This window comes from Protopterus annectens, chromosome 6.part0 (genome assembly GCF_019279795.1).
Source record: "Protopterus annectens isolate FY-2018-M chromosome 6.part0, PAN1.0, whole genome shotgun sequence".
In the NCBI taxonomy this organism is placed as follows: domain Eukaryota; kingdom Metazoa; phylum Chordata; order Ceratodontiformes; family Protopteridae; genus Protopterus; species Protopterus annectens.
Genome location: NC_056737.1, coordinates 341,130,006 through 341,154,389, shown reverse-complemented (window position 1 = coordinate 341,154,389; position 24,384 = coordinate 341,130,006). Strand labels below are relative to the sequence as shown.

At 43.2% G+C, this 24,384-nt stretch overlaps 1 protein-coding gene across 1 annotated transcript in view; it reads right to left on the bottom strand.

Annotated features, from left to right (window-relative positions):
* The window catches only part of LOC122804310 (galactocerebrosidase-like), a 553,356-nt gene that overhangs the window by 488,742 nt on the left and 40,230 nt on the right, over nt 1-24,384 (bottom strand). Inside the window, exons 2-3 of the mRNA XM_044074101.1 lie at nt 20,704-20,772; nt 20,126-20,189 (exon numbers count right to left, since the gene is read on the bottom strand). Coding sequence (XP_043930036.1) covers nt 20,126-20,189; nt 20,704-20,772 — 133 coding nt within the window. The remainder of the gene's footprint in view (nt 1-20,125; nt 20,190-20,703; nt 20,773-24,384) is intronic.

The following is a 24,384-nucleotide window of genomic DNA, read 5'->3' as shown; positions in this document are numbered from 1 at the left end:
GAGGCTCCTTGATTGCTGGGCAAGGGCGTGGGCGTCACATGTGGTTTGCAGTGGTGGGATCCACTTCACATACTAATTGGCTTGTATTGGTGTGAGTAGAGTGAATCCTGTAGCTTATATACAGTGATCTTTGAAGGTGTTTTGTACTCTAAATCAGTAAGGAGGAAACTAGTGCCAAATATACTTCAAACCAAGAAAGAAGCACTCTGATAGCCGTAACCCCAATTCACCTTTTACTCAAACAGCACCAACACAAATAAATAACGCTGAGCACAACCAGTATGTTTTAGTCAGTAACTTAGTCAGATAAAGCACCATACCAAACAAATCTCAATACATACTGCAATAAATTAAATCTAATTACTTCAACTAAACCATTGAACCTATCTAATGCATACTTTAATTTCATTAAATTACAACCATTATGTTGTCCTAATTAAAAACATTAGTCACATAAGTCTCTTCCATATAAAAAGTATATATATATATATATATATATATATATAACTGACTTGAATATATAATATCTTAATGAAATATATATAAAAATTATATATATATATATATATATATATATATATATATATATATAAATATTTAATGTAAAACCATATTAAAACTAAACAATTAATACTTAAAATCTTATGAATTATAGGGTGTTTATAACAATAAATTACTGTATAAAAATACATCCATTTAAAAATACATCTATTTAAAAACTAAACTAGTGGTTTTGAATATATTAAACCTTAGCAGCTCTTAATTTCAAGACAGGGGCCAGGGAGACCATCTCATTCATACCTGGCCATCTGTTTGTCATAAGAAAAGTTGCCAGAATATTTCTCTTATCTAGCCTGGTCTCCCAAGGTCCACCTCTCGTCAACCTGCACAACTTCTAAAACAAAAAAGACAAAGCTAGTCTTTTCACATGTTTGAATGTGTTTAAATAATGCATTCTTATTATTAGATTTCTTGATTTCATACAAGTGTTCATAAATTCTTCTTTTGATACATCTTTCGGTTTTACCTACGTCAAATCCTTCACATTCTTTACAAATTACCATGTAGACTAGACCCTTGGATTCACAATTAGAGTAAGCCTTAGCTGTGATTGTCTCGTTTCTACTAGGAATAAAAATCTCTACAGCATTATACTAGACCCGATCATCACAAACATGGGGACAAAATGCTCCACACCGGAAGTATATCCCTCATTGGTGAGATCAGACCATAAATTAATCTCACTGGAGATCCACATCCCGCCCCCACCCCAAGCAAAAAAGACCACAGTGAAGAACTTCTCAAAAGCAAACTTCACACTTCTTAAGACTGGAGTGGTATCCTTCAAGGCCCCCGAGCCAGTGGAAACCACAACCCACGCTGCTGAAACCCTTACAAATGCCTTCTACGAGCACCTCCAGGAATGTATGGATCAAGCAATCCCTAATAAAATCAAGACCCTTTCCACCAAAGGCAGCCGCCCAGTCTGGTGGACCCCAGCCATAAACAAACTCTACAACAAGAGGAGAAAGCTACTACATGACAGAGCAAAATCCCTAAAAGGGAAGGCATCTCTGATCAATACTAGCAAAAAACTATGATCACTCATAAAATCATCCAAGGCCAACTTTGAGAGAAAAATCGCTAATGACACAAAAGACAATCATAAGGCCTTCTTTAGCTATGTTAGAAACCTGGGTGGAAACTCCCAGATATCTTCAGAATTAGTCCAAAATGATAAAAAAAATCACTGAACCCACAGACATTGCCAACATACTGGCAGACAGGTTCAGTGCAAATTTCTCCCCTCCCTCCCCCCCAAAAGGAGAAATATCTATCCCACCAGAGTCTAGCCGCCCAAACATCTCAGATGCCCAGGTGAGAGCTGCTCTCTCTAAAGCAAATAACACAGCATCAATGGGACCGGACGATGTCCCCAGCTGTGTGCTACACAAACTCAATGAGGAACTAAACCCACACATAAGGCTGCTGTTTAATCTTAGCCTTACTACAGGATACGTACCCAAAGAATGGCGTACGGCAACTGTGGTCCCACTCCACAAAGGCGGTGCTTCTACGGACCCTGGAAATTACCGCCCCATAAGCTTGACGAGCCTTGTCTGCAAAGTTATGGAGAGGATCATAATGGAACTCATAAATAAAGACATTGGGGACCTACAGACACTGGATCCTACCCAATTTGGCTTTGTCAAGGGCAGATCCTGCCTCTTGAACTTGGTCGACGTTTTCGAAACAATCACTAAGGCCATTGATGAGGGTAAGGCAGTTCACACAGCCTACCTTGACCTAGCAAAAGCGTTAGACACAATACCCCACTCGAGCATCATAGAAAAGCTCACCAGCTTAGATGTAAACCCATATGTCACAAGATGGGTTGCAAACTGGCTCAAGGACAGAACACACAGGGTTAGAGTTGCTGGTGCCATGTCAGACTCTAAGCCGGTCACGGCGGTGTCCCACAGGGCTCAGTCCTGGGCCCCTCTTGTTCGGCATTTATTTTTCTGAAGTGCAGGCAAACATAGGGGATTGTGGCTGACAAAATTTGCAGATGACTGCAAACTGGGCACCATAATTGACACTCCATCAGACACAGACATCCTCCAGAGAGGTCTCATAGAAATGGATAACTGGTGCCAGAGCCATGGCCTTAAGCTAAATGCCAAAAAATGTATAGTCATACCCTTTGGGAAAAACAAGGTAACCCCTAATTACCACATAGGTGGTAATCCATTAAACACGGAAGAAGTTATCAGGGACTTGGGGACCCAAGTTGACAGTAACCTCTCTTTTGACACTCACATTGCCAAAGTGGTTAGGAAGACCTTCTACATTGCCCACCTGATCATGAAGGGATTCACATCCAGATCAGGAGAGGTCATTGTACCCCTGTACTCTTCACTTATCAGACCAATGACTGAGTACAATGCCCCATTCGGAATGTACCTTACCCGACACCTGCAGCAGTTGGAAAGACCCCAAAAGTTCCTCACCAAAAGGATAAAGGCTCAAACATATGTCATACGATGCCCGACTGAAGAAACTCCAGCTCTATTCAGTCGCATACCGTCTGCTCAGAGGTGATCTGTGCCTGACATACAAGGCCATGTCCAACCCGAATTAATGGACATGCTCCACCTCAAAAAATCCAAATCCACCAGAGCCACGAGAGCAAGAGACTTAAACCTCAACATGGATATAAATAGGACGTGCTGGAGGGACAGATTCATCACCCAGAGACTCCCTACACTATGGAACAGAATCCCAGTCCATGTGAGGCAGAGCCCCTCACTGACTCTGTTCAAGAGAAATCTTGACGAGTGGATGAGAGATCGTAGGTTTACCCCGGGAATCATCTCTGTGTCACTGCTGGACAGAGGCACAGCAAACTAATGGGTATAGTATTCTCATCCTAAGGGGTGGTGAAAGCCACACACACTCTGGCTAGGCTTATAAATGCCCTAGGGCAGATAGGTTCATAGGTTCATACTAGGCTATTAGCTACATATGGGCACTGTGGACAAGAGCCACATTTGTATGTACCCACTTTCCTATTTACCCTTTTCATACATCTACCTTCTAAAATGTTCTTAATGCACTTGTCTTTTCTGAATACAAATTTTAAAGGTTATCAAAGGCAAGATCCAAATCAGACAGGCCCCCAAATCTGTCCCATTCTTCCTTGATTAAATCTTTAATTATATTAGTATAATAATAATAATAATCTTTAATTATATATACTGCGGTGGTGGTGCTGCAGTAGCATTGTCGCCTCACAGTTAGACATTGCCTGTTCGATTCTCAGTTAGAGCGTCTTCTGTGTGGCGACATGCGTGAATGGGCGTTCCTTCGTTGAAGGTTGTGCATTAGGCCTGGCAAAGCAGCACATAAAAATCTACTGCCAATCATTAGCGGACCGGAGTTCCACTGTGGCGACCCCTAACCGAGAAAAGCACAAATTCATGCATCTAACTACAGACTGGCTGGCCAATGATTTGTTATGAGCTTATTGGGTGGGAGGGTGGCCTAATGGTTAAGGTGTTTGCCTTACAAACACAAGGTGCAGGGTTTGAGTCTCACAAGGGATAATTGGCTAGGCTTAAAATGGCTCACAAGGGCAGTTAGCTTAGTACTAATCTATGAAACTATTAGCATCACCACTGTAATCTAGTATGAATGTATTGTCAAAGGTTCTTGTTAAATCATTGTTTGTCATTTGTACTCAATCAGCCAAGCAGTGAATACTTAAGTTCAGATCATGGCTTAGTGGTAGGTCATACAGACTAATGTTACCAAGGTCCTGGGTTCGAGACTGGCAGTGGGAATTTATTTGGGTTGGGAGGGTGGCCTAATGGTTAAGGTATTTGCCTTACAAACACAAGGTGCAGGGTTTGAGTCTCACAAGGGATAATTGGCTAGGCTTAAAATGGCCCACAAGGGCAGTTAGCGTAGTACTAACCTAACCTAACAATTGTTTTATTTCCTTTGTTAGCTTAGTCAGTCAGGGTGAGCAGGCAGCATGTCAGCAGATGAATATGGAAATCTGACAAGGAGCCAGCTGGTGGTGATGTGCCAGGCTAGGGGATGGAGTGCATGGAAACCTGACTAAGGCAGACCTGATTGCAGCCTTGGTTACAGCTACATCAGAAAACAGCATCCAGGAGGATAATCAGACTGGCAGTGGAGATGCAATATCCTCTGAGAATGGACAGCTCAACCTTTCTGCGAAGGACAATCAGACTGGCAGTGGAGATACAGTATCCTCGAAAAATGGACAGCTCAACCTTTCTGCAGTGGACTTAAAAATCCAGCTGGAGCTAAAGAGACTTGAGCTGGAGGCCATGCATTTGGAGATAGAAGCCGAAGAAAAGGTGCGTCAGAGGAGCCATGAGAGGGAAATGCTGACTTCGCCAGAGTCATGGAGGTAATGGGGAAGGGAGTAACTGGACCCCAGAAGCAGAACAGGTCAGTAAATTTCTTCTGCAATTTAAAGAGGGGGATAATTTTGATAGTTTCATTCATATGTTTTTGAGAGGGTATGCAAACAGTTTAGTGTTGACCAAAGGCTCTGGGTACGGTTCCTGACCCCCTTACTCCATGATAAAGCTGTAAATGCCGTGTCTAAAATGTGCGACACTGAATGTTTTGATTACACTGCTGTAAAAAATATCTTTTAGAATATTTTAAGCCAACACTTGAAATGTATAGGAAAAAGTTTTGTGAGCATTGACGCAAGGCAGATGAAAGTGTGTGCGAATATGTTGCTGAACTGAGCACTTATTTTCATAGCTGGGTGAGTGGATGCCAGGTCACCACTTTTGAAGGGCTGGCAGACCATTTGGTGAGGGAACAAGCCCCTAGCATTTTGCCCGAGGACATGAGGATCTGGTTAGCTGATAGACAATGTGCTACTTCAAATGAGTTGGGGAAGAAGGAAGACCTATACCGGGCCAGCAGCGCAGCCCTGCACAGGAAGGGGACCCAGAGTACTGCTCATGGGTCTAAAGGAACCCATAATGGGCAGCACAGACTGCCACAACAGAATGTGCCAGTATCAGGGGAAGCCACTAGTCCAGGTACACGTCCAGGACCTAGGGTGAAATGTTCTGAATGCAACCAGTGGGGCCATGTGGTATACAGGTGTCCACGGAGGCAAGGTGGGGAACCAAAGCTGAGGGAGCCAGTAAGTGGGAAGAGACAAAATGCCAATAGTAGGTAGTCTTGAGACAACAGGGGTATGGAACTACCATCCTGCAGATGCCTGGGAGTGAAGGATTTGGATGAGGCAGTACCATGTACTTATGCAGTTACAAGCGGTCAGGCTAGGAGACAAGCATGTGGGTCTGGTAGCCTGGGGGAGACCCAGACAGACTGCATACTTGCAGCCAGGATGGGTGAGGTGGTTACTTCAGGGAGTGAGCTACGCTGTAGCAGTGAGACTGAAGGTGAGCCACAGCTGCTTGTGGGTACTGATGTTTCCTTGGACAGGGTAACTGCAAAGGTAGAGGTGAGTAGTAGTACCCAGGCTGACAGTGAGGCACCACTGTCAGAAGATGCCAGACTTCCTGTGGAAGGGGAGCTGGGAAGGGTTACAAGGAGAGAGTGGAGACAGGCTCAGCTCTCAGACCATACATTGCAAGGCCTGAGGCAGGTAGCTACGGAGGTACCAGATTCTCAAGGGAAGGGGGAATCTGTATAATGGGACAAAAAGGGTTACTATACAGAGAATGGACCCCTGAGGGAGGGCTAGAAGGTGAGAGAGTACAGCAGTTGGTAGTGCCTAGAGCCTACCGTCTGGCGCTTCTAGCCATAGCCCATGATATTCCCTTTACAGGTCATATGGGCAAAAAACATGCAAAGAGGCATATTATGCAGAACTTCTATTGGCCTGGAATTTCCAGAGATGTAACAGGGTACTGCAGGACCTGTGAGCAGAGCCAAAAGGTAGGCAAGGCAGGAGACAAGGTGAGAGCTTCTTTGGTGCCTTTGCCTGGGACTGAAGAACCATTTCAAAGGGTAGCTATGGATATTGTGGGGCCTCTGAGTACCCCAAGTTCCACAGGGAAAAAGTATATCCTACACGATACCCTGAGGCAGTGGCTTTGTCCTCCATTGAGGCAGAGAAGGTGGCAAATGTTGTTAGAGATTTTCAGCAGGGTGGGTTTCCCAAAAGAAATACTGTCTGACAGAGGTGCCGATTTCATGTCAGACCTGCTGGTTTGTCTGTGGAAATCCTGTGGTGTGAAGCACATGAAGACCACCCCCTACCATCTTCAGACTAATGGTGTTGTTGAGAGGTTAAACTCTACAATGAAGTCCATGCTACGGGCATTGGCAGATCAGTTTAAGAGGGAGTGGGACAAATATTTGCCCCATCTGTTGTTTGCTTACAGAGAGGTTCCCCAGGAATCCACAGGGGTTTCACCCTTTGAGTTGCTGTATGGGCATAGGGTGAGGGGGATCTCTAGATTTAATTTGAGATGAGTGGGAAAGTGAGTGCGAGTCTCACAAGGAGTCGGTAGTGGCATACGTCCTAACCCCCAGGACAAGGCTCACGGAACTCATGGGCTTGGTCCAAGAGAACCTGGCAGAAGCCCAACAAAAAAAGTTGTGGTATGACAGGAATGCTCGAGCTAGAGAGTATGATGTGGAGCAGCAGATAATGGTTCTCATTCCTGTCAGACACAACAAACTGCAAGCAGCTTGGGAGGGACCCTACTAGGTGGTAAGAAAATAAGTGATGTTAACTACATGGTGGAACTGCTAGGCAAATGGCAGTGGCAAAAATTGTACCATGTTAACATGGTAAAACCTTACCATGATAGGGAGGCCCTTGTGCTGAGCATTTGCAGTGGATTGCAGGACAAGTTTGAGAGAGATCTGGGGACTGATCTCCTCAGTGAGGCTCAGGCTGACAACTCAGTGGAAGGGGTAGCAATGTCCCAGTAGCTATCTCCTACCCAGGTTCGAGAAATCCGAGCAGTGTTGCAGAAATTTGGGGACATGTTCACTGGGAAATCAGGTGGATACAAAACCCCAAAGGCCTATTAGGCAGGCCCCTTATAGGGTGCCCGACAGTCAAACAGACTCTGAGGGAGGAGGTACAGGAGATGTGGGAACTAGGGGCGATTCAAGGGTCCAACAGTCCTTGGGCTTCCACAGTGGTGCTGGTGCCAAATAAGGATGGCAGAACTAGGTTCTCTGTGGACTACAGTCACACAGAGTCGGATGCTTACCCCATGCCTAGAACAGATGAGGCCCTACAGCAGCTGGGTGGGGCTACGTATCTTACAACCACTGATCTTACCAAGGGTTACTGGCAGGTGCCCTCGACTCCCAGTGCTAGAGGCACGTCAGCCTTTGCGACTCCTTTTGGCTTGTATGAGTTCACAAAGAAGCCCTTTGGGATGAAGAATGCCCCAGCAACTTTCCACAGGCTGGTGGATAATATCCTAGCCAAAGCAGGAGGGTTTGCCCTTGCTTACCTAGATGATATTGCCATATACAGCCATTCCTGGCCAAAGCATCTTCAGCATGTCAGGGAGGTGCTGGGCAGACTACAGAGGGCAGGGTTGACTATTAAGCCGAGCAAATCTCAGGTGGGTATGGCAGAGGTCTCCTACCTAGGACAGAGTGGGAAGTGGTAAGATAAGGCCAGAACCTGCCAAAGTGGAAGCCATTCAGGCATGGCCTACATCTGTTACTAAAATGCAGGTGAGGGCATTCTTAGGGAAAGCAGGGTACTACAGAAAGTTTGTCCCTAGTTATAGTACCATATCTGCTCCCCTCACAGACCTGACAAGTAAGAACAGGCCAGATAAGGTAGTGTGGACCTCAGCATGTGAACAGGCATTCCAGAAGGTTAAAGAAGTTTGGGAGGACCCCCTGTGTTAGCCAGTCCAGATTACACCAATGAATTTGTTGTGCAAGTGGATGCTTTGAACTATGGGGTGGTTGCTGTACTTAGCCAGACTTCTTTAGAGGGGTAAGAGCACCCAGTAGTTTATCTCAGTCGTAGGCTCCAACCCAGGGAGGAATGCTATACAGTGGTAGAAAATGAAGGTCTAGCCATAGTGTGGGCATTGCAGAAACTTCAGCCTTATCTGTATGGAAGAAAATTCACTGTAATGCCAGATCACAACCCCCTAATATGGTTAAACAAGTCAACCAGCAAAATGGCAAGATGCTAAGACAGAGCCTGGGGTTGCAAGCATACAATACAACACTGCAGCACCGCAGTGGGATTAGCAATGCCAATGCAGATGGGCTCTCAAGACAGGGAATGGGGTGAGGTACACTCAGGTAGACCTAACCCTCTCAAGCCTTGCATTTATCAAGGATCACTTGAAAAACTAGCCTGAGTTCTTCAGGGGGGGGGGGGGGATGTGAAGACTGGTAGAGAAGGAGTGAAGGCTGCCAGCCTAGTCAAATAGAATTTGATACATAATTCTGGCATTTGTAAATATAAATATAGAATACAGGCATGTTTCTTAAATGAAAGAAAACACTGTAAAATGTGAATTTCAAGATTGTAGCAACATTGCCATCTGCTGTAAGGAAAACCAAGCCAAGCATTTCAAATGTTCTTTGAAATTAAAATTTTGTTTTGTATGTCCTTTGAAGTTAGAATGTGGAGTCGAGTCTGGAGTAAGCATCCTGCCTATTGTTTTAAGGCTAAAGTTAATGACTAGAATTTACATACGGAATGTCCTTTATTGCTCCAAGTGTAAAATAATGTAAATGCAGTTTCGGTGTGGCCTGGGAACCAGACTAAGTGTAAAAATGATGTAATGTGTATAATGGGAAAACCTAAGTGTCAAAATGATGTAATCTGGGAGGGCCCAGCAGAGATGTTAGTTATTGATTTTAAAAGCTATTGCTCAGAGAGAGACTGTAAGCATGTTTGACTTGAGTATCCAACTCTCATCAGTCTGCCTGTGTCTTAAGTAAGTTATCTCAGAAGCATGTTTTCTTGTAGTAATAGCTAGGAAATTAGAAGAAAGTTAGACTAAAGTGTTTTTCTGTTATGTCAGAACTGCACTACTGAATTATTTTACGTTTCTGTGGGATCTCTGAACTCTTGAGTAGCATTGTATTTTAGTAGTATTGTCTTGTGTTTTAATTATTTATTAGTAAATATTTTAAAATCCTTTTACCTGTGGCTGGTTTGTGTAGAGATAAGTTAGCTCTAGAATACATTGCATATTTATAGAGTTTACTGTCCAAGCCTCTCCTATACCTTTAGCCTTGGGCTATACTACCAATTGGATAATAATATTGCACAGTAATAATTGGACACCCTTTTAAGGGCCTTTGGGTAGCTGATAATTATTAGCTGGTGGTGGCAGTAATTACTACCGTATAGTCTGGGTAAAGGGGCACAGCTGGAGAATCTGTGTCAGCCTTTCCCAGGAGTGTCTGTGAAGTTGTATAAATTCTTATCTCAAAGTGTGTGTGTGTGTGTGTGTGTGTGTGTGTGTGTGTGTGTGTGTGTGTGTGTGTGTGTGTGTCAGCTACATGGGCAGGGACACGAAGCACTGGTGGGACAGAGAGGGTACTGGAGGTTAGCTTGCCAGCTAGGCTGACATCTGGACCCTATAGCTGTGCCAGTGGGGAGTCTTATTGGGGACCTGGGGAGCAAGGGAGCAACCAGTCCCAGAGCGACTGTGATCTCTGTGTGCACTTGAAGGAGATTGTACTTTACTGTGTGTATTTGCTATCCTTTCCTCTTATATGAGGAGCCCTCTCTGGTGTTAGTGGTGAGGATCGAGTCTCCTTGATTGCTGGGCCAGGGCGCGGGTGTCACTTATGTCATACCCCATCAAGTACTCACAAAGTGCAGTTAGATGGCCCACAGATTTTAGTGCTCATGCCATCCTGTTTGTTTTCTTATTTTTCTTTTCCACACAGCCACATATGCTTCTGCTCTTTTTATATACAAAAGTAGGGTTGTTGTTGTTGTGTCTTTCGGCTTTTCCCGGTTAGGGGTCGCCACAGCGGAACTCCGGTCTGCTAATGATTGGCAGTCGATTTTTTACGTGCCGAGTTGCCAGCTCTGATGCACAACCTTCAACGAAGGTATGCCCATTCACGCATGTCTCCACACAGAAGACGCTCTAGCTGAGAATCGAACTGGACAGCGTCTTACTGTGAGGCGACAACGCTACCGCAGCACCACCACCGCGGATATACACAAAAGTAGGGTGATCTCCTAAAACCATTACAAGCTGCCGATTGTCAGTGAGGATGGCCCAGTTCTCCATAAAAACGGCTTTAATTGTATTAAAATCACAGGTGTATGCTAGAAAGCAGCTGTCCTTTTTTTTTCTTTTTGGGTCTAACAAAAGGCCTATTCCATACAGGGTCACTGTTAATTTTAGAATCTCTAATGGGATCCAGGATCAAATGTGTAATGTCTGATTAAATATCCTCTGGTTAAGAAATCATTTTCAAGATCACATTTTTGAGAAAAGGAGCCAGATCTGTGGTAATGTGTGCTACTGGAAGCATACTGTCTCAAGTAGTTCACTCTTGTTTTCCTGTACGTTACCAATTAATTTTCCTCTGATTTTGTCAATACTTACAGTCATACCAAAAAACTGCACTAACTCCAAGTTGATGGAAGTGGTAAATTTAAGGAAGGAGGTGGAGGTACTGATATAATGGATAAACTCAGTGAGTTTAGATTTCTCACCCTGCCAGACTATGAATACATCATCACTTAAACTAAACTCAAGTAGCTGGCCATAAATCTCCGGTATTCACTTTGCAGTACATATTCTTCCTCCCACTTGCCCAAGGCTAAATTGGCCAGTCTATGGGCCATAGCCGCAACACATGGCTATCCCTCTCATCTGTTTGTAAACCTTGTCATTGAAACAGAAATAATTGTAATGCAACACCAGGTTTTATTAGTTTTCCCAAGTGTTCAGTTTGCCCTTCTGTAGCATAGTTATTTCTGTTGTAAGCCTCTGTAGCTGCTTCAGTACAGTACATGTGTGGTAACACAGTGATACAGGCCTTCAACATAAACAGTTACCATTATGCTTTGTTCATTCGCATACATATCTTATTTTTCTAAAAAAAATCTAGTGAATCTAAAATAAAAGAAGAGTTCTTTTTAGCAAGAGACTGTAGAATACAATCTAAGTATATGGCAGTGGCGTCAGATAGGGAACCTCCACTTACAGTAACAGGTCTGTAAGGTAGATCTTCCCCATTCTTATGGGTCTGGAAATCCCAAAAAAAAAAAAAAAACAAGGTAACTTAGGGTGAAGAGTGTTCAAATACTCAAACAAGTTTTCACTAACAAGTTCTTCATTAAGCACTGCGGTTAGCATATCTTTCCATTCTATATATACAGTTTTAACCTCCTCAAAGGAATGTTTCGAATACAGCTCAGTTGTGCTCAGCATGTTTGCCATTTCCATTACATAACTGTCAGTATCTGTAACTAGTACGCCCCCACATTGGTCAGCCTTCATAACATGTCTAGCTTTATCACTGCTCAAATTCTTAAGTGCTAATATCTCATGCTTGGAAATATTATAAAATTTACATTTTGGTGTTTTTGAGAGCCTTTCTTATGTTGAGCTCACATTTTGTCTCGAAGGCTGCAAGTGTGGGATGCAGTGGTGGGCAAAAACTACTGGGTCTTTTAATTTTTCTTTAATGGTTTTATCTTCCCTCCATGAAAATTTCTCGTGTAAGATAAGTTTCAAATTCAACTTCCAAACATACATTTCTAAATCAATGAAGGTCTGTGCATCATTGCTCCTTCCCGTGAGGTATGAATGCAAGTCCTCTGTTAAGCACTTTTTATTCAAGTGCTGTCAGTGGTTTCTTTGGATGATTCCAGATCCTGGGGGCTAATTCCCTTTGCAGGCTTGTGGCCCCGATGTTGGAAGTTGTCACCCAGGTACCTCAACTCTCTTGCCCCTGTCCACTGCTTCCTCCTCCAGTTGTTCTGATCCTTCCTCCTTGGGTTCAGATGGTAGTTCGCTTCTTTTCACTGGAACCTCGGTGGGCTGTATCTGTGGGTGTAGCTGTAATTGCTGTGATGATATTTCCAGTTCATGTGTACTGGGCTCTGGTGACATGAGTCCTTGGAGGTGTACTGTAACTGGGTAGGATATCTGTGTTCTCTCATGTCCATCTGTGGGGTCCAAAAGGTACTGTATGTCATTGGTTGGTCCTCCATTAGTCTGTCCCTTATTTGTCAGTCTAGTCCTCCTGTGGTCAAGTTCACTTTGTGAAAAACCTGTAACCTACTCATTCCTATCACCAGCATTACCAACTTGAACATTCAGATTACTGTTGGCATTACTAGCATTATAATTGTTATCGGTATTATTGGTGATACTGTAGGCATCTGTTACCCTGTTGCTGGCTCTCCTTTTAAAACATCTCCTGTAGTTCTGCCATCCATTTCCACCTTCCCTTCTGGATCTATGCTTTGTGAGCCGCTGTGGATCATCTGTATCCATTTGATTGCTGTTCATTTTGTCAATCTTTCTCTCTTGAATGGGCTTCTGATAAATGCAAATCTTCTCTGTCACATTCTGAAATTTCTGTACGTGATCCGCCTCCTGCTTACATTCAGTCTCAAGGATCTCAATCATTTCCTTTGAGGTGTCCTGTTCTTCTTTGTTGTACAAAACAATATAGCTGACATTTGATTACTTAATCATTCTCTGCTCCCAACCGGCCCTCTAGTACAGTAAACTCTCAGTTAACCAGCACCTATGGGGATTGGTAGATGGCAGATAACTGTAGTTTCTGGTTGCTTGACAGTTACTATTAAAAGAGGCCTGACTAATACTGTACCATATACTATTTGTTTGGTCTGACTTGTTCTCAGGTTGGGGCAGAGGGAATTTATCCCTATCTTCCATTACAAAACTCTAATACTCTAAAAAAACGTAAGGTATGTTTCTACAGGGGTGGGGCAACACATGAAAATTGTACTGTATTTCCTCGGTATTTTTTTGACGGTTGCTTGAGAATGCCAGTTGCTGGAGTTCCAGTTAACAGAGTTTACTGTATCTAGATTATTTAATAGTTTTTTGTTTGTTGGTTTGTTAACTCTGTAATTGAACTGGTCCAAATACACATTTCTCGACCCTAGCCAAAAATGAAACACAAACAATAGGGGGTGTGGGGGCACAGCCCCCACCTAGTTTGGTTTTACTGAACAATATACAACAAAAAGTAGAAAATTTCAAACTAGGTGGGGGTCTCCACCCCCCCAACTATATATACCAACTAAGATCGCACTACAGTGGGGAAAGGTATATATCCCTTTATTTGCCTGCAAGTACTACTTGTCAGGCAAATGAGTTTCAGTCAAATGAACCGGACAAATGAAGGTGACATATATATATATATATATATATATATATATATACATACATACATACACATATATATATATATATATATATATATATATATATATATATATATACATATATACATATATACATATATATACATATATATATATACACATATATATATATATATATATATATATATATATATATATATATATATATATATATATATATGCATATATATATATATATATATATATATATATATATATATATATATATATATATTTACATACACATATACTATCTGTATAAAAATGCATATGTGTATACAGTACATGCGTACAAAAATGAGCGTGTGACTGTGTGTGTGTGTGTGTGTGTGTGTGTGTGTGTGTGTGTGTGTGTGTGTGTGTGTGTGTGTGTGCGCACATTTAAACACAGTTAAGTACTTCTGATTTCTTTTTAGTGTTTTTAATACAAGAGCACATAGTAAATGTATAGGTTCATATTAGGCTATCTGCCCTAGGGCATTTATAAGCCTAGCCAGAGTGTGTTTGGCTTTCGCCACCCATTTTAAATTATTTTTGCTATGCCCTTTTTCGAGGTTAATATACTGTGCCTCTGTCTAACAGTGACATAGAAGTGATACCTGGGGTAAACCTACGATCTCCCATCCACTCATCAAGATTCCTCTTGAAGAGAGTCAATGAGGGACTCTGCCTAACCTGGACTGGGATTTTATTCCAGAGTGAAGGGAGCCCCTGGGTTATGAATCTGTCCCTCCAGCATGTCCTATTTATTTCAGTGCTGAGGTTCAAGTCTCTCGAGCGCGTAGCTCGATGGGATTTGGATTTTCTGAGGTGCAGCATGTCCATTAATTCCGGGTTGGACACGGCTTTATACGTCAGGCACAGATCGCCTCTGAGCAGGCGGTATGCCACTGAGTAGAGCTGGAGTTTCTTTAACCGGGCAGCATATGGCATCTGTTTGAGCCCTTTGATCCTCATCGTGAGGTACTTTTGGGGTCTTTCCAGTTGCTGCAGGTGTCTGGTAAGGTACATCCCAAAAGGGGCAGTGTACTCAATTATGGGCCTGATGAGGGATGAGTAAAGAGGCACGATGACCTCCCCTGATCTAGATGTGAATCCCTTCATGATTAGGTGGGCTATATAAAATGTTTTTCTAACCACTTTGGCCATGTGGTTGTCAAATGAGAGATTGCTATCAACTTGGGTCCCCAATTACTTCTTCCGTACTTAACGGATTACCACCTATGTGGTAATTTGTGGGCACTTTGTTTTTGCCAAAGGGGATGACTATACACTTTTTGGCATTTAGCTTGAGGCCATGGCTCTGGCACCAGTTGTTTGTTTCTATGAGGCCCTTTTGGAGGATACTTGTGCCTGCTGGAGAGTCGATTATGGCGCCCAGTTTGCAGTCATCTGCGAACTTGGTCAGCCACAGTCCTTCTGTGTTGGCCTGTACCTCCAAGAAATATATAACGAACAAGAGAGGTCCCAGGACTGAGCCTTGTGGGACGCCACTTGTAACTGGTTTGGAGTCTGACATGGCTCCAGCAATTCTAACCATGTGGGTTCTGTCCTTGAGCCAGTTTGCAACCCATCTAGTGACATAGGGGCTTATATTTAAGCTGGTGAGCTTATGTATAATGCCTGAGTGGGGTACTGTATCGAAGGCTTTTGCGAGGTCCAGGTAAGCTGTGTGGACCACCTTCCCCTCGTCAATGGCCTTGGTGACTGTTTCAAAGAAATTGACCAGGTTTAAGAGGCAGGATCTGCCCTTAAAGCCGAACTGGGTAGGATCCAGTGTCTGTAGGTCCCCAATATCTTTATTTATGAGGTCCATGATGATCCTTTCCATAGCTTTGGACCAAGCTAGTCAGGCTTATGGGGCAATTGTTTCCAGGATCCGTTGAGGCACCACCTTTGTGGAGAGGGACCACTGTTGCTGTACGCCACTCTTTGGGTACGTATCCTGTAGTAAGGCTGAGATTGAACAGTAGTTTTATGTTTGGGTTTAGCTCTTCTTGGAGTTCATGTAGGAAGCAGCCCGGGACACCGTCTGGTCCCATTGATGCTGCGTTTTTTGCTTTGGAGAGGGCGGCTCTTTCCTGAGCATCTGAGATGTCAGGGGGGCAGCACTCTGCTGGGATAGATATTTGCCCTTTTGGTGGGGGGGGGGTTGCGTTGAACCTGTCAGCTAGGATGCTGGCAATGTCTGTGGGTTTGGTGTATTTTTTGTCATTTTGGACTAATTCTGAGCATATCTGGGAATTCCCACCCAGGTTCCTAACATAACTAAAGGAAGCCTTGTGATTATCCTTAGTGTCCTGTGCAATTTTTTCTCTCTAGGCTGGCCTTAGACGATTTTATGAGTTCCCATAGTTTTTTGCTAATACTGATCAGAGATGCCTTCCCTTTTTGGGATTTTGCTCTATCATGTAGTAGCTTCCTCCTTCTATTGTATAGTTTGTTTATGGCTGGGGTCCACCAGACAGGATGTCTGCCTTTGAAGGATTGGGTCTTGGTTTTATTTGGGATTGCATGATCCATGCATTCCTGAAGGTGTTCATAGAATGCATTTATAAAGGACTCTGCGGTCTGGGCCGTATTTTCCAAAGGCCCGGGGGCTTTGAAGGATTCCACCTCGGATTTGAGGAGTGTGAAATTTGCTTTAGAGAAGTTTTTCACTGTGGTTTTCTGGGCAGGGGGTGGGGTTGGGATGTGAATATCCAGTGAGATTAGTTTATGGTCTGATCTTACCAGTGAGGGATACACTTCTGGTCTGGAGCATAGAGTCCCCATGTTGGTGATGATCAGGTCCAGTATGTTTTCCCCTCTTGTGGGAATGGTAACAAGTTGTTCCATAGCATTTGAGTTTATAAATTCTAGGAACCTTTGGGCTAGGGTGTTGGAGCTAGAGTAATGCTCCCAGTCTATGTCTGGGTAGTTGAAGTCGCCCAATATAATGGTGTTTGGAGAGACCTTCATATTTTCCAGTGTTCTCAGGAAGGCCGAGTGGGGTTCCTGGGTTTGGGAGGGTGGTCTGTAGCAGGCTATAAACTGGAAGGCAATTTTACCCACTGTTACTTGCACATGGATTAGTCTCTGATGCTTCGTGCTGTGCCACCAACCTGGAGGTATGGGTATCTTTGACGAATATTGATATTCCCCCTCCTTTTGTGGTTCGGTCCAAGTTTTGGGGCCGAAAAGCATGGTATGAGGTATAACCTGATAGTGCTGGGGTGCTCTCGGGAGCCTTGAACCAGGTTTCTGTTACTGCACAGATATCAATGTTCTCCATGCTAAGGAGAGTTTCAAGTGCATGCATCTTGAGGTTTAGACTTCTGGCACTGAGTAGCATTACTCAGTTTCTTATCCCTTGCGATACCTATGATGGTGGGTTTGTCTTTTGAGCCTTGCCTAAAAAATGCACTATGGGGGTAGCAAGAGCCTTTGCCAATATCCGAAAGCCCAGGGGTGACAGCTGCAAGCCACCCCTAGAGAAGCATCGTGGCTTGTCGAGCATGTCATCCCAGGCTGACAGGCATTGGATCCCTTTTGAATGACACCAATACTTAAACCAATTGTTGAAATTGATCATCTTGTCTTCATATTGTGGCATCATTCTTGGTGAGGATAAGATGCTACTCAAGGTCAGGGTCACACCGGCCTGGGCTACATGCTTTGAGAGCTCCTCTACGTCTCTTTTCATGTAGTCCAGGGAGGTACATCTCAGGTCATTCACACCAGCATGGACAATGACTGAGTCATATTTGTACTTGCCTTGGAGTGACCTGAGCGCTTGTGTTATGTGGCGAATCCTAGCGCCCGACAGGCAGCTCACAGTGACCTTCTCCTTGTTCAGCCTGGTGAGCGGGACGTCAGTGTGCCTGACGATAGAGTCACCTATTACAAGTGTATCAGGTGTGTCGTTTAGCCGTAAGGGCTGTGACTGTTCGGCACACTGGCTTTGTGAGCTATGTGTTGCACATGTTTTGTTTTGGGGTAGCGGTTGCTTGGGTGTCTGCTTTGGAGGTCTCTGCTGCTTAGGCAGATTTTTATTTAGAGCCTCCGAGTATGTTTTTGTGTGTTTATGTGTTTGGTTTGCTGTCATGGTAGGTCTATGTGAGACTGGAATTGTAGTGAGTGTGGTTTCCTTCTCCTCCTGACTTGTTACGCCAGTACTGAGTTGAGAGAGCTTAGCCTCCAGTTTGGTTACATGGTTGCATCTCCCACATATGTTGGAATTTGTTGAGAGGAGGAGAGGGTTGTCTGTGTACATGAGGCAGTTGTAACATTGCCTCAAGATTCCCAGATTCACCAGCTGGACCGGAGAGGAGATTGACAACTGACCTTTGGACATGCTAGAATATTATTGGGAATTCCTTTATAATTGAAAAAAAGGGCATGGGGAACAAGGTAATCAAGGGGAGTTTGTGAGGGTGTAGTGCTTTTAATTTTTTAGTGCTGACTTATATAATTACATTAGTGAGCAAGTGCCAGGTAACTTAAATGCAATCTGTTACAGGTAACTTAAATGCAAAAATGACAAACAGTAACTTTCTTTCAAGTGAAACAAGGAAATAAGTACAGTAAGCAATGCAGATATCAGTAGGGATCCACAGAAGCACTGAAAAGCCATGTTTTAGGTGGAATTAGCGTTTCAGGGAAATAACAAGCCTACAAACAAAGCTAGATTCAGCAGGCCTGGATCTAGTCTATGCTACAGCAAACAAGGTGTACCAATTTCAGTAAGAAACAGTTCAAATATGCAAGCACTATAAGCCTTTAACCAGAAAATTCCCAGCTCAGAAGGGCAGAGTCCAGCCTCTCCTCCCACAAGAGTGCAGACCAAGAACCTTCTTAATGTAAAATAACTGGCCTGAAGCCCAAGTGCTTAAACCAGAACTAATACACTTTTAGAATAACAGACACCGAGCCCTCAATCAGCAGTTCCCAACTTAGAAGGATGTAAGCTAACTGTCCTGCCACCACAGTGCAGGCCACAAACCTTCCTAATGTAAAACAACTGGTCTGAAGCCCAAGTGCTTAATCCAAAAGACTTAGAATGATAGCTACACTTTAATCAAGTTACTACCAAGCAGTAATAAATACAATTGAATACTTTAAAGAATGCCTGGATTAGTGCTCAAGTTATACAAACAAAGCTAGATTCAGCAGGCCTGGATCTAGTCTATGCTACAGGAAACAAGGTGTACCAATTTCAGTAAGAAGCAGTTCAGAAATGCAGGCACTATAAGCCTTTAACCAGAAATTCCCAGCTCAGAAGGGCAGAGTCCAGCCTCTCCTCCCACAAGAGTGCAGACCACGGACGCTCTTAGCATTTCAATACAGTGCTGCTCCTTATATAAATTTGACAGAAGAGTGGAGAATTGCCTTTAAACCCCTGACTAATCTAATTGCTTTGTGTTGCTATGAAAGGAGTGTTAAGTTCTCCTCTCTGCAATAAAAATAGGGGAAACAGTTCCACAGCTTTCTGTCTTTTAACAGCTGCTGTGTTTCTGACATTAGCAGGATTAATTGCCCATCTAAGACTGACAGCAGTGCCTGACAGGGTATACTACAAATTTAACTGCATCTATGACATGTCATGCAGGCGGAGACAAACTCCTCTGCAAAGTATGTGAGAAGTTGAGCTAAAAGAAAAAAAAGTAGGTGAGCTTTCCCTTCCGTTCACTCCAATACAAGGAAATAAACATTATAAAAAGTACAAGCAGATTTTTGGTACTTACACAATGCTGGAACCATATTGTAGGGAGAAAGGAAACCTAAAGTTTGAGTTAAATTGTAGGAAAGGGGGGAGTTTTCCTTTAAATGTTTTCAGACATAAAAAAAAATGCAGGTCAATGCAATAAACCTGTAGGACAATACAAATATATTCACTGGTAGTGCAAGTGAACACTAAGTCCCCATGTCAGTATAGAGATAACCTTCTTTTTGATTGTACATTAAAGTTCCACAACTGCAGCACCATTATTACTGCTACTGGTATATTACTTGTGGATTATCAAACTCCTGCTAGTATTCCTACATACACAAGGTATCTACTGCAATGCATTATCTTTCCAAATTAAACTTTTTAAAAAAACATAAATCATATTAAAATATCCATTCCATATATCTCAGATTTCCTGTAGTCTAACAGACAGCTTCTAGATGCCAATAACAGTAAGAATACACATGTTCATGAAATTTAATTAATGTTGCTGTTTCTGAAGAGCTTACCTGTAGACTGCGCGTCCCCTCCAATTTCTACCTTCAAGATTTGCAAGGAGGCACCAAAGTTGGGCTAAAAAATATATATACATACTTGTAACTATACTAATATTCTGCTTTCATAAGTATTTATTTACATTTATCTGTAGTAGAGCACTGATCCACACACACTATTTTCAGACTTAACCCAGGATCACAGTCTGGTTAAGTGACTTGCTCAGAGCCAAACAATAGGCAGATGGAGGCTGAGGGAATTGAGCCCTGGCATGTTAAAAGGTCACAGCCTTAAATCTCTGCAGTGCCAAACAAGACACAAGGTTCTTGAGCACGTCATGTCCACTAAATGAAAATGAAATGTTCTTCAACAATTTACTGTTCAATTAAAATTATATATAAATATATACATACATATGCAAACAAATTAAATACACCTTATATCATGTGTTTTATATACATTACATTATTGCATAAAATATTCTGCAACTTTCCAGCCTTGAGAAAAACATCAAAACTGTATTTACTCTACCAACTTTACATCACTGCTTGGCTTTGTGCAATTGTTTGGCTATGACAGGGTAATCACATACCTTAAACAAATAGTCCAATATTTGGCTCCGATATGGTTCAGGATAGTTTACAAGCAGTCGGGATGTTGCCTGAAAGAAATAAACACATTATTTTAAGCTTGCATAGTTTAAGAAAAGTACAGTTGTGTACACTTATAAATGTAGATGTTAGAGTGTATTCACTGTTGCAGTCATTACATTTGGGTTATCTGCTTGCAGTAGCCCTCAGTCGGCCTGATTATCAAAGTTTTGGGTCATGCGTTGGTTGCTGTCTCATCTTCCATGATGTCAGGTAGTCAGGGGTATAAAGCATGCAGCCGACACCATTACATCAGTTTTTCTTGCCCCAGATGTCAGGTGCCCCCATAATGGGAAGCAATTACATACAAGGTTACACATCCAAAAAAAAAAAAAAAAAAAGGCATTTAAATACACCAAAAAGCTTTTAAGTACAGTAAAGGAGAACAGAGGTATAGCCAAAAGAAGTCAGGGGGCAGGAGGGAGGGTAACCAGGACTGCAACAGTGAATACACTCAAACATTTACATTTATGGTAAGTGTACACAACTGTACTATGTTCTTCATGTTTCACTGTTGCAGTCATTACATTTGGGTAAATTCCCAAAGCTAAGGATAGGAGGAGGAATTTAGATAGCATTAGGACCAGCTATAAGGCCCTGCAAGACTGCAGTGGCAAAGCCAGTTCTGGATTTAGAGAAAATTGGCAAATGGTAATGCTTGGTGAAAGTATGTACAGAACTCCAGGCAGCAGCTTCTAGGATGTCTCTGGTAGGGATACCTCTGAGAAAGGCTGTAGAGGTAGATGCAGCCCTGGTTGAATGGGGTCTAATCCCCTGTGGGATAGGTTTTCCATGGTGCTTATAGCAGAAATGAATGCAATGGCCTATCCATTTAGAAATGGTTTGCTTTGAAATAGCCTTTCCCTCTGCCCCTGCAGCAAATGCCACCAGCAATTGTTCAGAGGTTTAGTCCTGTCCAAGTAAAATCTAAAGTTGTCTGTGCACATCTAAGGATTGCAGTATCCGTTCCCCTTTGTGCTGTCGATTAGAAAAGAAGGTTGGCAAATTAATGGAGTGATTAAGAGCCACACTAGATACCACATTGGGCATGAAAGAGGGATTGGTCCTGAGGGACACCCTGTCCGCATGAAAGATGATGAAAGGCTCCACTGCCATAAGGGCCTGTAATTCAGATACCCTTCTTGCTGAAGTGATTGCTAAAAGGAAAGCCATTTTCCAAGAAAGGAATTTTAACTCTGCAGTTGAAGCTGGCTCAAAAGGAGGAAGAGTGAGTTTTTCCAATACAAAGTCAAGGTCGCAGGCCGGGGCTCTCCTTGGTGGTCCAGTTTTTGGCCCCTCTGAGGAACTGCTTGAGCAGTGGGTGAGAAAAGAGGGGTGGTTCTGTGTTGCAATGAGCTGAAATGGCTGAGGCATGAATTTTGGAGGAGGAAAAGGAAAGGCTCTTGTGAAGCATCTCAATTAAATATTGAAGAATCTGAGGTAAATTGGGCGCTGCTGTGGCCATCCCTTGAGTTTGGTTCCAGGCACAGAATCTTTTCCATTTTTCAGCTTAAGATTTTCTAGTACTAGGCCTCCTTGCCTCCAAAATGACATTCAACACTTGTTTACCGAGGGATGGTAATGGAGAGATTAGGTAATTAGCCAGGCTGCCAGGTTCAGGGTTTGAAGCTCGGGGTGCAGAATCTGGCTCTCCTGCTGAGACAGCAGGGTAGGGGTCTGACGCAGGCTGCCATGGGGCCAGCTGTGACACACTGCGCAAGAGGGGGTACCAGTGTTGGCGTGGCCAGTCTGGTGCAATCAATACCATCCTTGGTTTGTCCCGTTTGATCTTTAGTAGTACTTTTGGAGGAGAAAGGCATAAACTGATAGATTTTTCCAGCTGAAGGACAGAGCATCCACTTTCCAAGCTTGTTTATGAGAAGTCCTTGTGCAGAATTTGTCCAATTGGTAGTTCTTGGGGGAGGCAAACAGGTCTATATCTGGGCTCCCCATTTTTTGATCAACATTTTGAAAGTCTGTGGTTCCAGTTTCCGCTTTTGTGGGTCCATGAGATTTCTGCTTAGTTTGTCTGCCAGTGTATTTAGTTTTCTGGCAGGAATTGAGCCTGTAGATACACTTGGTAGCTCAAGGCTGTGTTCCACAGAGCCATGGCTAGTCTGCAGAGGGGATAAGAATGGGTACCCCCCCCTGCTTGTTTATGCACCACATAATAGTGGTGTTGTCTGTATTTACCAGTAATTGTCCTGAAAGAATGTGGTCCTTGAAGGCTGCCAGAGCATTCTGTACAGCTAACATTTCTTTTTGATTGATATGCAGGTGCATTTGACTTGGGTTACATTTGCCCTGAATGCACTTCCCTGCCAGGTGAGCCCCCCATGCATAGTCTGATGCGTCTGTTGTTAGGGTTTGGGAGGCGGAGGGTAGAGTGAATGGTAGTCCCTTGTTTTGGTGACAGGCCTCCGCCCACCAAAGGAATTCTAACCGTAGGCAAGGTATGATAGGAATCATTGCTTCTAGATCCTGACAATGTTGACACCATAGGCTTTTTAGATACCACTGCAGTTTCCTCATATGCAGTCTTGCATATGGAATTAGTAGAATGTACAAGGCCATGAACCACAAGGCTTGCAGTATTTGCCTTGCAGATAGCAGGGTTTTTGTGGCCACTAGTTTGAAGTAAGTTGTCAAATGAATTTGTTTCTCTGGCATGAGGAAAGCCATCTGAGAAGTTGTGTTCAAGCTTTCTCCCAGGAATATAATTTGTTGACAGGGTACCAGATGTGATTTATTTTCGTTTATGGTGTACCCCAGACAAGTAACACCTTTTGTACAAATGCTAGATGGTTCAGAAGTATGTCCTGGCTTTTTGCCCGAATTAGGCAATCGTCCAGGTATGGGTATATTTGAATATTTCTTTACCTGCAAAATGCAATGACTGGAGCTAGGCACTTTATGAATACCCTCGGCACAGTAGATAAGCCAAAGGGCAGTGCAGAGAACTGATAGTGCACGCATCCTGCTTTGAAGCGTAGGTATTTTCTGCAAGATTCCCCGATTGGGATGTGCAGGTAGGCTTCCTTTAAATCCAGTGCTGCCAACCAGGCATCCTTGCCTATCATGGGAAGCAACTGGTGAAGAGTTAGCATCTTGAATTTTGGAATCACCAAAAAGGTGTTTAGGATAGACAGGTCCAGGATAGGACACCATGAGTTGTCTTTTCTGGGTACCTGGAAAAGTCTTGAATAGAAACCTTGTCCCTTTCCACTTCTGGTACAGTCTGAATAGCCTTTAATCTTAAGAGAGAGTACTTGCTTTTGAGACTCTGCCCACTGACTTGGGGGCAGATCTGGCCAACCGTTTGGGGTTGGTAATGTGTGGAAGTGAAATTTGTATCCTTGGGAAACTTATGTTTAAAACCCATTTTTCCTGGGTAATGAGTTCTTAATTTTTTGCTTGCAGGGCAATCTTTCCCCCTAAAGGAGCAGTCAGTTGAGAAGTGCTTGGAAGTTTTAAAGTTAAGTCATTGAGACAGCTTACCATAGGGGGGAGTCTTGCTACTCCCTGATTTAGAAGTGGGAGCCCCCCACTGCTTAGACCTGTGCTGGGACTAAAGCCTGGGTGTTCTGCTGGTTCTGGGTTTGAATGGAGAAGGCCTGGAAGAG